This window comes from Canis aureus, chromosome 6 (assembly GCF_053574225.1).
Source record: "Canis aureus isolate CA01 chromosome 6, VMU_Caureus_v.1.0, whole genome shotgun sequence".
Taxonomy (NCBI): domain Eukaryota; kingdom Metazoa; phylum Chordata; class Mammalia; order Carnivora; family Canidae; genus Canis; species Canis aureus.
Genome location: NC_135616.1, coordinates 35983386 through 35998756, shown reverse-complemented (window position 1 = coordinate 35998756; position 15371 = coordinate 35983386). Strand labels below are relative to the sequence as shown.

The 15371-nt window shown below is 39.1% G+C and overlaps 1 protein-coding gene across 1 annotated transcript; it reads right to left on the bottom strand.

The window, feature by feature from the left end:
• Positions 1-273: 273 nt before the first annotated feature.
• Positions 274-13751, bottom strand: HAUS1 (HAUS augmin like complex subunit 1). Its single transcript, XM_077900646.1, has 9 exons — positions 13608-13751; positions 12640-12814; positions 7199-7334; positions 5882-6016; positions 3808-3931; positions 3352-3417; positions 1899-1970; positions 1613-1660; positions 274-516 (listed from the first exon to the last, which is right to left on the bottom strand). The coding sequence occupies exons 1-9, from the start codon at positions 13635-13637 to the stop codon at positions 466-468; spliced, it is 837 nt and encodes a 278-aa protein (XP_077756772.1). The 5' UTR covers positions 13638-13751; the 3' UTR covers positions 274-465.
• Positions 13752-15371: the final 1620 nt, after the last annotated feature.

Genomic DNA, 15371 nt, shown 5'->3' with positions numbered 1-15371 from the left:
TTACCCACCTCTTCCCTACTGATTTAAAAGGTCATCTCTTTCATAAACTTAATCCCTGCATACATTAACATTTGGAGGTAGGCAGGTGCACTGATCAGAAGGAATGACAGCAAAACCCTGGAGGGAGGAATGGAAGAAGCATAACTGAGTTGCAGAACTCTCCTTTTTGCATAGCTGACCTCATGAGTGACTACATGACAAATGTCATAATGTTTACCAAAGAGACCCAACAAAGGACACTTAACTGCCAGCAACAAAGAGAACTCATAATGCTTTGTAAAATGAAAACTATGTATTTGGGCATAGAAATGCAATATACAACTGGAAACTACTGTTCCATCAACAGTGACATTATTATCTAAGAACACAGGAGTTAAGTTATTAAGGAATGCCAAGAGAAAACAATTCTTTCAAGTCCTCTTCAATTTACTCTGTTTAGGGAAGATGAAGCATACTTGACTCTGGTCACAGTTCCATCATGTCTACCTTCTTTGTAAGTTCAGCTTCAATGGTGTCCTAAAGTAAGAAGGAAACACCATATATTCTATAAATAAGGACATAAAACAAGTACTCTAACTTCCAGTATTATTTAAAATAAGGGAAGCAAAAAAGAAAAACATTAAAACAGAATTTTAGGGGCTCCTGGGTGGCACAGTCGGTTATGGTCTGACTCTTAATTTCAGCTCAGGTCATCATCTCCGAGTTTTAGTCGAGCCCTACATGGGGCTCCACACTCAGTGGAAAATGTCCTGAAGACTCTCCCTCCCTCTGTCCCTCTCCCTGCTGGCATTCTCTCTTCTCTTTCCTTCTCTAAAATAAGTAAATCCATCTTAAAGAAATTTTAAAAATACCATTATAAATATTAAATGTGCTTTTTGACATTCCTTGCCTTTGTATCTCCCCCCTCTCTTCCACAACCCAAAAGCTTTCTGACTTCTGATTCTAATAAACATCTCAAGGGAGAAAAACCCTTTAAAGAGATGAGTCGGTGTATCATTTAATAAAATTTATATTTATATTTATATTTATAAAAAATTTATATTTATAAAAGATAAATGATCACTGTGTATTTTTTATGAAAAGAAATATAGGGTGACCTGAGTGGCTCAGCTGTTTAGCGCCACATTCAGCCCAGGGCCTGGTCCTGGAGACCCAGGATCGAGTCCCGCATCAGGCTCCCTGCATGGAGCCTGCTTCTCCCTCTGCCAGTGTCTCTGCTTCTCTATGTCTCTCATTAATAAATAAATAAAATCTTTAGAAAAAAAAAAAGAACTATATACACATATCCAAAAGTTTTTATGGAAAAAATTTATGCAAAACTGCATAGGGGTGCCTGGCTGCCTCAGGGAGAGAGCATGTGACTCTTGATCTTGGGGTCATGAGTTCAAGACCCACAATGAGTATAGAACTGACTCAAAAAAACCAAAATAATTTTAAAAAATCATTGTTAATGACACACAGCAACTTCGGGACTGTGGTTTACCTCTGAATAAGAAGAATGAAGGGAGCTTTAATTATATCAGTGTCTTTTTTCTTCTTTTTAAAAAATCAAAAGAAAAAAAAAGAAAAAAGAAAAAAGAAAAAATCAAAAGAAAAAAATGGAACTACTTACTAATTCCCGCTTTGCTTCTTCAATTTTCACCTGAGCAAGGGATGGGTTCTTTTAAAGAAAAATAAAACAAGGAGAGGTTATATTGTTTCAACTAGGACTCAAGGAGAAAAAAGTGTATATCTTTTTCAAAAGGCAAAAACCTTACAGAAGAGTATCCAGTGAACATATAATTCTGAAATTCAGCAGACTTTAAATCCTTAAACATGGATCCAGTATTTTCATGATCATTTAGTACCCTTGGGGAAAGTTAGAGATGTCTTTTTTTTTAATTCATAAAAATAATTACCGGCATTAAATCTAAATATGACTCCAATTTTTTCTTCAAAGGTATAGTCTGCTGTTTTAGTTCTGCCAATTTCTGGGGGTGGAAAAACACAAGAGTCACAGAGTGATAGAGATATTCATAATGCAACTACACACTGATCATTTCTGAAACCAAACATAATAAAGCATTAACATTAAGATATTTTAAATAATGTATCAAATTGTACCAATGGGTCAAATTTGATTCGATGATATTTGAATAACAAACTCACTTCCAATGGAAACAATCCTTATAAAATGCTTAAAAGAGAAAAGTTATACTCCCATTTATTAAGAACAGGATTAAGCAGGGCATCTGGCTGGCTCAGTTCATGGAGCATGTGTATCCTGATCTCAGGGTTGTAAGTTCAAGCCCCACCTTGGATGTAGGGATTACTTAAAAATACTTTAGAAAAAGAGAATAGGGACGCCCAAGTGGCTCAATCGGCTAAGTGTCCAACTCTTAGTTTCAGCTCGGGTCATGATCTCAGGGTCCTGAGATGGAGTCCTGTGTCAGGCTTTGCGCTCAGCACACAGTCTGCCTGTGCTTCTCCCTCCCCCTCTGCTCCTGCCCTCCTTGCACTTTTCCCCTCTCTTTCTTCTCTATCAATAAATAAAATCTTAAAAAAAGAGAGAGAGAATAGGATCTAACTATGCTGTCTAGAAGTACAGAATAATGTAATTAAGAGGAATCAGAATGAGGGTGCGTGGGTGGCTCAGTTGGTTAAGGGTCTGCCTTTGGCTTGGGTCGCAATTCCAGGGTCCTGGGATCTGGCCCCATGTTGGGCTCCCTGCTCAGTGGGAAATGTGCTTCTCTGCAGCTCCCCCTGCATGTGCCTTCTCTGTCAAATCAATAAATAAAATCTTTAAAAAAAAAAAAAAAAAAAAGGAACCAGAATATAAGGGAACAGTTAGAATCTCAAATATGTATTTATGAATTGTCAACTTTAGATTCCAAAAATCAAAGTGCAAAAAATCTTAAAATAATAAATAATAATAAAATAAAACAAAACTCCCTCTTTATCCCTCTTCTACCAAAATAAATGATACTTATACCATCTAAAAACCCAGAATTGCATCCTATAGGAGTTTTCAGGTCTGCATTTTTACTGTAAGTGGAAAAAGAAGAGGACCTAGATGGTTGACACATTATCCCTCAATAAATTTATTTTACAGATAAATCAACAACATATAACTGACTCTAACAAAAAGTTTCTAGCATATAGTAATAGTAATAAATACAGACAATCAAACAAATGTGAGGATAGATGCAGCTAACCAAGTAATAAAGGTATAAATACTGGTGAACATAAAGTACAGAGGTTAAAAAAAAAACAGGTCAATAGTGAACAAAGCTCTATAAAAAGAAACAAAACATAAAGCAGATTATGCACTAAAATTTTAAAGGAAGCTAAATTGGGTTAAAATGAGCTCACCTCTGAAAGTGCTACTAGGGACTGATGAGACAGAGAAGCATCCATGCCTCTGGCTGAAAGCTGCTCCTAGAATTACAAAAAAGGGAGTTCAGTCAAAAACAGTATTTTGAAAGTGACCATCATGACATATTTTCACCATATAACACAGTTATGAGGAGCTACAATCATAGATGAAAAACTATACAAGCATCTAAGTACTTTATGCAGTATATGGATTATTTCAGTCACAGATTTACCAAAAGATGGGTGCAGTACTAAGAGTCTGGGCTTTGAGGCCTGGCTGCCTGAGTTTGAATCTGGATCTGCTGCTAAGTAGCTACGTGACTTTGGGCAAGTTACCCACCTTCTCCATAGTTCCCTTATCTATAAACTGGTAATAATAATAATACTGCCTCGTTGGGAGGGTGAAGGTCAACAAGAAGTCTGAAAAGAATACATTCAGTCTTTTGTACAAACCTCTGCAGTTCTGATTCCAAATCTGAACTCCTCCGACTTTGCTTTTAGGAAGTCCATGTTCTGAAGACGATTGTCAACTTTGGCCCTTTCTGTAGAGAGATGCAGCTCTGCCTTCTTTAGATCCCTTTAAAAAGTAAAGTTGAAAACATTTTCTTCTCCGCAGTGGAATTACTATAAAGAAGAAACTCTACTACTTTTGGGATTTAATTCTGGATTCTCAGAAGTTGATAATATACTTGCTGGATTATATAATTTATTTTATTTTTTAAAGATTTTATTTTTTATTTGAGAGAAAGAGAGAGAGAGCAGAAGCAGGAGGAGCTGCAGGCAGAGGGGAGGGAGAAGCAGACCGCACTGAGCAGGGTGCCTGATGTGGGGATCATGGGATCATGACCTAAGCCAAAGACAGACGCTGAACTAACTGAGCCACCCAGGTGCCCCTCTACCATATATTTTATATCCCAGAGTAGCTACCATGTATTCTTCTAGGTCATCTTTCCCTCCATGTTGCTACCTGGAATTTTTCTCAAGGCATACTAAGTAATTTTAAGATTAATATATGGCAATTATTCCTGGAGAAATAAACCTGCTGCTTAAGGAAGTCATTTAATATATCCAAGCCAATTTGAATTACGGATGTCCCAAAGTCCTCTTTCCTAAATGTGACATGACAGGGTCCCTTGCATATACATATTCAGTATTTGTTAAATAAATTTACACACCACCAAATTACTCATGTACATCCATATTCCTGATTTACAGCACCTAATCTCTGGGGCAACTGGATCTAAAGAACATCCAGAACATCAAGATGGATACCAGAGCTCTAGGGGCACCTGGGTGGCTTAGTTGGTTACTTGGTTAAGCGTCTGATCTTGATTTCTGCTCTGGTCATGATCTCAGGGTTGTAGGATCAAGCCCTGCATCAGGTTCCATGATCAGGAGGGAGTCTGCTTGAGATTCTCTCTGTGCCCCTTCCTCCCCTTGCATGCATGCTCATGCACACACGCACTTTCTAAAATAAATAAATAAATAAATAAATAAATAAATAAATAAATAAATAAACAAACAAACAAATCTTTAAAAAAAGAGGGATACCAGACCTCCAGTAAGAATGGGAAACAAAATATAATGTGATTTTAAATTGCACCATTGCTTATAAGTCAAAAAAAATTCACATATATTCTCTAAATTATAAAACCTAGGCTATTTGTTGGGGCACCTGGATGGTGCATGCAGTTACGCATCTGACTCTTCATTTTGGCTCCGGTCATGATCTCAGGGTAGAGGGATCAAGCCCCCCGTTGGGCTCTCTGCTCAATATGGAGTATGCTTAAGATTTTCTCTCCCTCTCCTTCTGTCCTGTACTTGCTCACACACTCTCTCAAATAAATAAATAAATCTTTTTTTTAAATATTTTTTTAAATTTTATTTATTTATGATAGTCACACAGAGAGAGAGAGAGAGAGGCAGAGACATAGGCAGAGGCAGAAGCAGACTCCATGCCCCGGGAGCCCGACGTGGGATTTGATCCGGGGTCTCCAGGATCACGCCCTGCGCCAAAGGCAGGCGCCAAACCGCTGCGCCACCCAGGGATCCCTAAATAAATAAATCTTAAAAAAAAAAAAAGAACCTAGGCTAATTGTAAAAGAAAAAAAAAAAACAAAACAGTAGGGAACCCTGGGTGGCGCAGCGGTTTAGTGCCTGACTTTGGCCCAGGGCGTGATCCTGGAGACCCAGGATTGAATCCCACATCAGGCTCCTGGTGCATGGAGCCTGCTTCTCCCTCTGCCTATGTCTCTGCCTCTCTCTCTCTGTATGTGTGTGACTATCACAAATAAATAAAATTAAAAAAAAAAAAAAAACAGTAAAAAATTGCATGAAATAAAAGATGAAAATCTGTACCAAACCAACCCCTATCTCCACCCAAGTCATTATTTACTTAGAAAACCATTTATGGACCCCAGTTCTTAACAGGTATTTTAAATCATATCTAATGCTAAAACTAAACCCGGCAATGTCCTGTTACTGCCTTTATAATAACCATTTTCATCACTTCCAACTCAGTACTTACTCTCGTAGACATTTTTCTAACACTAACGTTGCAGTCAAATTTTTTTCAAGTTTTTCCAATTCAAGCTTGATTTCTTCATTTTTGGATTTGGTACAGAAAAGATCAGAGGTCAGATCATTCACTGCAGGGATAAAACTAAAAAAAGAATCTTGTCACATAAAAATGAACATTAAGGACAATAATGACAATTATTCCTCATTTCTAACAATGACTTATGTGGATTCTTCTACAATCATACTGTTTCAAGGCTCCATGCATTTTTTCTCTATGCATTTTTATATGTTGTTTCCATTGCCTGAAAAGCCCTTCTTCAGGCAAATTTCCATTTGTCTTTCAAAACTCAAATAAGATTTATTCCCATTTTGAAACTCCCTACCCCTCTGTGCTACTTAGCAACAGCTGGTATACTCTCATATTGTTACAGATGTCAAACGACAATATAGTTTTACATACCTAACTCCCTTATTTGACCATAAATAGAGACTATCCTTGCTCATAGCTATTATCCTACTCATCTCTGCCTCCTCAGTGCCTGTATGTATGCATGTATCTATATCTGTATCTGTATCTGTACCAGTATCCGTATCTATGCTTATACACTTACATATAACTAGTGTTTGGTGTCTGCTAAATTGACTTAATTCAGGTTTAGATTTCTGCTGCAATGTAGTCGTATGTTCTTATATCTGAAACACTACTCTCTGAGAATACATATAAATTCCAAGTCCTTATATGGGCAATTAAGTAGAATAGCTATGCAATATAGCTAACACACGGCTACCAATGGTAATCAGATTGACTCTGGAGTCAAATTGGGTTGGAATCCCAATTCTGACATTTACCAGCTAGGAGAAGTTATTTAACAGACTTTTCCTGAACTTCAGTTTCCCCTTAGTGTTGTTGAAAATAATAATATCATTATATAGCTGGAATGCCTGTCATAAGAATAAAGGTCCTTAACCTACTCTACCAGTAGGGGGAGAGTGACCATAATTCACTATGCTCAATCAGGTCATTTAACCTACTGCTTTTCTTATTGTTTAGGTTGAGTGATGTAAGTAATACCTAATCTCTTTCCAAATATACATGAGAACCAACCTTTACAAACCTAATCTTGGAAGAAGAAAATTTAAAGAACACTGAACTTATCTGAATTAATTACACATACTCACTGGCAATGATAAGGATAAGTAAATTCAGTGTTTCTGCATTTATTGTTTATTTCCTATATAGAATTACCCAGAGAAACAAAAAGTCCTCAGGTCAAGACCTTATAGTATATATGATTTCAGAAATTAAAATTGTCACAAGAATTACCTAGCTAGTGAGGTATCCTTTGTTTCAAGGGCCACTGCACTGTCAACCAAAGCATTCAGGTACCTAGAACCAGTGCTAGACAGATTGGCAGGGGAAAAATTCACACTCTCCATGAGAAGGTTCTGAAGATGCTTGGCTGAAAAAATATAAGAGTTCTATGGTAACTAAGATGTTTGTTTTATTTGAATTTTTAATAGCTTTATTGAAATCATCACATATCACACAAATCCACCCACCTAAAGTATATAATTTGATGGTGTGTAGTATATTCAGAGTTGTACACCATCAATATGATCAATTTTAGAACATTTTCATCACGCCCCCCCCCCAAAAAAACCATATTTCTTAGTCATCATATTCCAATTCCCCAACCCATGAAGCCCTAGGAACCACTTACCTACATTCTGTCTTTACTCATTTCGTATTTGGGTATATACCTAGGAGTAGAACTGCTGGTCACATTCTAACTATGTTTAACCATTTGAGGAATTATCAGACTTTTTTCCAAAGCAAATGTATGATATTACAATCCTACCAGAAGTGTATGAGGATTTCAATTTCTCCATACATTACCAACAGTTGTTATCATCATTATTATTTTTGCATAGTGGTCACTCACAGAACTTAATAATGATCAATATAATGATAACTCAAGACCCAAATACTTTTCTTTTTGATTGTAGCCCTCCTTGTAGGTGTGAAGTGAATTGCAATTTTCATTTGCACTTCCCTGATGGCTATCAATGCTGGTTTAATGGCCATTTTTGTATCTGCTTGGAAGAAATGTATATTCACACCCCTTGTCCATTTTTAATTGGATTATTTATCTTTTTATTATTGAGTTGTAAGAGTTCTTTATATGTTGTAGATATAAGTCCCCCCCCCCCTCTTTTTTAAGATTTGTTTGACAGAGAGAGAGAGAGAGAGAGAGAGAGAGGGAGGGAGAGAGAAAGCGCCCAAGAGCACAAGCAGGGGGAACAGCAGAGGGAGGAGGAGAAGCAGGCTCCCTGCAGGTAGCCTGATGTGGGGCTCAATGCCAGGATCCTGGGATTATGACCCAAGCCAAAGGCAGATACTTAACCAAGTGAGCTACTTAGGTGCCCTATAGATACAAGTCCCCTATCAGATATGACTTACAAATGTTTTCTTCCATGCTGTGGGTTGTCTTTTCATTTACTTGATGGTGTCCTTTGAGAACAAAAGTTTTTAATTTTGACGATATCCAATTTATCTTTTTCCTTTGTTGCTTCTGTTTAGGGGAATCATAGTTAAGAAACCACTGCCAGATTCAAGGTCATGAAGATATACTCTGATGTTGTCTTCTGAGTTTTAGGTTTAGCTTTTGTGTTTAGGTTTTTCATTTGTTTTGAGTTTACTCTTACATATGGCATGAGGCAGGGTCCAACTTCATTCTTGTACATGTGGATCATCCAATTACTCCAGCACTAGTCATTGAAAAAGGCTATTTTTTCCTCCACTGAATTGTCTCTTACCCTTGTCAAAAATCAACAGACCAGGAATTAAGACTTCCAGCCAAACAGTACAAGATCTGCATACCTGCTCTCCAGTGAAACTGACGAAAATTGTAAAAAACAAAGAAAGAAACCCAACCATGTAAAAACAACAACAACCACCCAGAACCAAAACACAATGATTCAAAACCTCTGGAAATGGTCCTAAGGACAAATAGCAAATAAAGAAACAACTATTCTAGAAAATCTATGAAAATTCAGTAAGGAAGATGAGAGTTTGTGGTATTTAAACCAAGACCACCCTTACCTTCTCCCTCCCAGTCCAATGAGGCAAAGACTCCACTCCAGACTGTTTTGACTATTGGGAGAGCTTCTAGCATGCTGAGAATACCAGGGTCCCAAGGGTCCTGTACCAGCTCATGAGGTGGTGATTCCACACCAGGAAAGGCAAACCAAGAGGCTTGTTGTACTCCCCTGTCAACCAACCACTCAGCATCTACACTGGCAGCACCACTCAGAGAAAAGCTTGTTAATGTCTCTATCCCCAACTCCAGATCCCTGACTCAGAGATTCTGGGCAGAAGAAGAAGCAAGCCATAGAAGAGATAATTCCCAGCATCTTCCCAAAGGAATTGAATTCATTTGCAATAGAGCCTGGAGAAGTCCAAGCTTAAAGAGACTCTCAAGAACTGTGGAAGTTATAGTAAAAAGCAATTGGGAAAAGAGTCAAGACACAGGTTAAACTGTAGGCTAGTTACAGTTAGTTCGCATAGGAGAAGCAGAAGATAAGACACATGACAAAAGCCATCCTAGGGTCACAATAAATATCAAACACTGCCCTCTGAAACTATTCCTTTAAGGGTGCTAGAATTTGATTGGATTCACTTGTAGAGCAATTTATATCCCACAACATTGCTGGAAACAATAATCAGCTGTCAATTAGCAGAATTTTGCAGTTGGATATAGTCCATGAAAGAGAGGAAGACAATCCTACCAAAGCCACTGCCATCCCACAGTGACTGTGGGATACTTAAGTATCTGCCTCCCTGAGGAGCAACATCACAGGCTAAATACCATCAAGGGTAAATAGATTTCATTAAAAACAATCAGTCAGTCATTAAACAAACAAGAAAACCATAATGACAACAAGCTCTGAGGGGTTGGGGTGTTGGGAGACTTGTACTACAAGTTACTACAAGTTTGTAATACAAACTACACACAAAAGAATTGACAAAAACCTTTCAGTGGGTTGGAATACAGAGTTACTACAATACAGTATCTAAAAAGTCCAATTTCCACAAAAAAAAAAAAATAGAGAGGAATGCAAAACAAGAAAGCATGACCCAGAGCAAAAAGCAAGCAACAGAAACTGCCTGTCAGAATGACAGATGTTGGATTTATCAGAAAAGACTTCAAAATAGCATAATGAACAAGTTCATAGTACCAAAGAAAACCACGATTAGGGTAGCCCTGGTGGCGCAGCAGTTTAGTGCTGCCTGTAGCCTGGAGGGTGATCCTGGAGACCTGGGATCGAGTCCCACGTCGGGCTCCCTGCATGGAGCCTGCTTCTCCCTCTGCCTGTGTCTCTGCCTGTCTCTGCCTCTCTCTCTCTCTCTCTCTGTCTCTCATGAATAAATAAATAAAATCTTAAAAAAAAAAGAAAAAGAAAACCATGATTAAATACACAACAATGGGCAGCCTGGGTGGCTCAGTGGTTTAGTGCCGCCTTTGGATCCTGGGGACCCGGAACTGAGTCCCACGTCGGGCTGCCTGCTTGGAGCCTGCTTCTCCCTCTGCCTGTGTCTCTGCCTCTCTCTCTCTCTGTGTCTCATGAATAAATAAATAAAATCTTTAAAAAATAAATTAAAAACATAGACGCAACAAAAGGTATAAGGACAATGTTGCATCAAATAGAGAATATCAAAAAGAAATGGAAATTACTAAAAAAAATTAAATGGAAATGCAGGAGTTGAAGAGTACAATAACTAAAATGAAAAGTTGCTAGAGAAAATAAACAACAGACTTGAAGTGGCAGAATAAATAAGTGAACTTGAAGATAAAGTGATGGAGATTATGGAAGCTGAAGAACAGAGAGGAAAAACGTTGAAAGAAAAAAAAAAGCACCGCAGAAAAACAAGGAACACCATTAGGTACACCAACATATGCGCGTTGGGAGTCCAGAAGAAAGAAGTAGAAGAAAACAGTCAAAGGAATAATGCCTGAAAACTTATCACATTTATTGAAAAACAATAATTTACACATCCAAGGAATAACTCAAAAAACCCCACAAAACTAGAATCATTCAACAAATCCAAGCAGAATAAATGCAAAGAGATCCACAAACATACATACCAAGGTAAAAATGCTCAAATAAAAGATAAGGAGATGATCTTGAGAACAACAAAGAAAAAAGGATTTATTATTTACAAGGAAATTCCAATAAGATTAACAGTTGACTTCTCAGGCAGAAACAAAGGAGGTCAGAAAGAATGAGATAACATATTCAAAGTGTTCAAGATAAAAACTCTCAAAAAGTCCTACATTTAGTGAAATTATCTTTCAAAAATGAATGCAAAATAAAGACTCCCAGATAGACAAATACTGAGAGAATTTGTCATAAGCAGTTCTGATTTAGAAGAAATTCTAAAGAAGCTACTGTGGGCTAAAAGCGAGTGACCCCAAACAGTAATTCAAATGCACACACAAAAAACAATGAATATCAGGAAAGGTGGCTATGGAATTATGAAGAGCATAAATGCATATTTTTTCTCCTGATTTTTAAAAAAATATTTATTTATTTGGGGGACGGAGAGGAGAGCACCTGAGTAGAGGGGAGGGGCAGCGGGAGAAAGACTCCTTGCTGAGCCGGGAGCCTGAAATGGGGCTCTGTTCCAGGAGCCTAAAACCATGACCAGAGCCAAAAGCAGACACTTAGCTGACTGAGCCACCCAGGCGACCCTTTTTCCTGATTTAAAAAGCAATTGCATAGGGTGCCTGGGTAGCTTAGTCAGCTAAGTGTCTGCCTTTGGCTCAGGTCGTGATCCTGGGGTTCTGGGACTGAGCCCCATGTTGGGCTCCCTCCTCAGTGGGGAAGCTGCTTCTCCCTCTCCTCCGCACTTGTGGTCTCTCTCACTATCTCTGTCACTATCTGTCTCTCTCAATAAATAAAAAAAATCTTTTAAAAATAAAAAGTAATTGCATAAAATAATATGTATATAAAGTATTGTTCCATCATGGAAACATACCATATAGGCTAAAAGCAGTGCACCAAAACAAAAAGCCAATTTTGCTGTATGTTAATTTTTAAAAGAAAACTGGAAAAAAGCCCATACACAACAGATTTACAATATAATTTGTACTACATTCAAAATATTGCATGTAACATGTACCACAGACATAGTTAAATAAATACAGGGCAATTGTAGGTCTCACTTTCTTCCTCTTTTTTATATTCCAACCCACTGAAAGGCTTTTGTCAATTCTTTTGTGTGCAGTTTGTATTATAAAAACAACAACAGGTGTCTTGAATGCACTTTTTCAAGCTACATATACACAGCAGAAAATTCTAATGTGATCCCATGAATATACAGCGATAGCGTGATTTGTTCAAGTCCGGCAGTTCATGGCTGTCATCTCAGATGTCCCGATGGGTCACTATAACTAAAGCATAAAGACTAAAAACAGACCAAAAAGATATGCAAGTGAAAAACTGAAAGCTTGTATGTCAGGCTAACTTTAGACTCATGTGTTAGGGGTTACTATCTGGTATCAGAGTACCAATAAAATTGACATTACAATGAAGTTTATGATTTATTAAGTTGCTATAATAATGGAGTGGGAGGCAAATCTGGCTAGAACAAGAAGCAAAATTGACAAGCAGTCTACACTAAATTAACTTTGTATTCTTAGCGTTACAAAATGTAGTTACCTCGAGTTATTATCTCATCCAAAACTCTGCAATTAATCTCACCTTCTGATTCATATTCACTTGCTTTCTGCTTCAAGTCCTCTATAACCAGGTAGACGTCCCTGTCTCGGACCCTGTTGAGCTCCGAAAGGTGATGTAAAATCTCCGTGGTCCGAGCGTTCACCTCATATTGCGGAATGGAGTGATCTCCGAATATTTTCTTCAACCACGCAGCAACCTAACCATTATAAGAAAAATATTGTAAGTCTTGTTTATTGTAACAGCATGAAGCAAACATCAGAAAGAAGTGATCAGAGGCAAGCAAAACGTTTTCTAGAAATATTCTGGCATCCTACTTACTTCACATTACAATTTGTCTTTACAAAAAAACAAACAAACAAAAAAAAACAAAAACAAAACAATTTGTCTTTATGGAGACACACACCAGACAGATGTCAGGAAACAGAGGTGAGCAAGCACGATGAACATTATCAGAAAACAATCCACCCTTTCCTAAAGCTACAAAGTAGCATGGTAATAATCTGCATCACTCGATTGATTTTAGAACTCAACATGAAGGTGCTAAAGCATTATTATACGTGCAAAGTCTGAAAAAGGCGTCGCCCTCAACACACCGAAGGCCCCGCTGTACCGGGGGGCACCGGGGGTTGGGACGCAGGCCCCGGTCAGGTGTGAAAACCCTAACTAGGAAGCAGCGGAGAACGGCGAGGCTTGGCTGGAAGGTGGGTTCGGATTCGGAAATCCCACTGTGGTCCGCTGAGAGGGCTCGCTACCAAGGGGCTCCGCCGCTCTCCAAGCCCGAGTCCACGCTAGGAGAGCCCCGGGAAAGAAGGCAGGCGCCCTTGCCCGGGGGTCTAGGCAGGATGGCGAAGGCGGTCCTAAAGATGGACCGGGAGAGTACGGGGAGGAAAAAAGTAAACATGGAACGCCCAGGAGATCCACCGGCTGCGAAAATGTGTCAAAGACGCCGTTTCCCCGGAAGCCACAAATCCCGGCTCCCGCCCCATCACCTGCGCCTCCTTCTCCTCCGGCGCCTCCATAGCCGCCGCTCCCGCCACTTCTCGAGAAGCCGCTCGCGGGAGAAGTTCGCAGCTCGCTCTGGAGGCCCCGCCCACACACCGTTGGTTCCGCCCCCCTTCTCGTCCCGGGATTTCTGGGAGTTGTAGTTTTTACTAGGACTCCGAGCCTCCGAGTCCGAGGCTAGTCCGAGGCTCCAGCACCCCAGCTCTCCTGGGTTGCTGCCTTGCGGCTCTCTCTGCGCTCGGTGATATCATTTCCTCGATGGGGACAGCGGTCTACAACCAGGCTGTTTTTTTCTTTTTTATATTTTTATTTCTGACGTGAATCAGTTGTCTTAAAAAATACCTGAAACTTGTTCTTTATAGCACATATTCGTTTCTCCCCACGTTTAAGTGCATTGACTTAAAATTTTTACTTTTTACCCTAGCAATATCAGCTACAGCAGTCTTAATCTTAGCCTTTATTTTCCACTACCAAAGAGCTAAATGTGCTGGCGACTGCTGTAAAATAGTTGACAGTTGGGGAGCTTGGCTGGCTCAATCAGAAGAGTGGGACCTTTTTTTTTTTTTTTTAAATTTATGATAGTCACAGAGAGAGAGAGAGAGGCAGAGACACAGGCAGAGGGAGAAGCAGGCTCCATGCACCGGGAGCCTGACGTGGGACTCGATCCCGGGTCTCCAGGACCGCGCCCTGGGCCAAAGGCAGGCGCCAAACCGCTGCGCCACCCAGGGATCCCAAGAGTGAGACTTTTGATCTGGGTCATGAGTTCAAGCCCCCACTTGGGGTGTAGAGATGACTTAAAAACCTTAAAAAACAAAAAACCAGTTGATAGCATCCAACTGCTGGCACTGTCACTGCCACATCAGCCATTCTTCATTCTTTTTTTTTTTTTAAGTTTTTATTTATTCATGAGAGACACAGAGAGAGAAGCAAAGACATAGGCAGAGGGAGAAGCAGGCTCCCTGCAAGGAGCCCGATGCAGGACTCGATGCCATAACCCCGGGATTATGACCTGAGCCAAAGGCAGACATTTATTCAACCACTGAGCCACACAGGTGCCCTCTTTATTCATTTCTTTTGTTCCCTGAAGTTCTCTCTCCATCATTGTAGTTAACACTATGAGAGGTTCTCTTTACACAGACAGCAATGTATAGTTTTCTCTGTATTTTCCTATTTTAGTTTCATTCCTACAAGTACCCTAGAAAAATAGATGAACACCTTATTCTACAAATTTCACATTAAAAACCACACACATATATGGATTAAATGACTTGACCAAGATTAGGTAGTAGAGCTAGAATCTGACCATAATGTTCTGGCTTCAATTATTTTATCTTCGAAGGCTAGTTAGACCACAGTGCGGCCTGCAGCCTCCTGTAGTATACTGTGAAACAACAGGAAAGATAGACCATGTGCTTACTCAGTGGTCTGATATATGTGTTTTAACATCAAATTGTTGCTCAGTCTTAGCAATAAATACTTTTAAGTCACATGCTTATTTAAAATGATTAAATTAGTTTTCAAAAGAATTTTACTAACTAGCCAACACCATATTGTATGGCTTGCTTATTCTTTTTGTTCTAGTCATATATGTCTCTTCTCAGTAATCAAATTTCAAGTAAGTTGGTCCAGCCCCAGATTATGGGGGAAAAAGTTATCTTTAGGCCCTTTGTCCGCTTTCATTGCTACAAATTCCACAGAATAAGCCTCAGTCATTTTTGTTTCCACAAACTAATTTTTTCCCATTAGCCTAT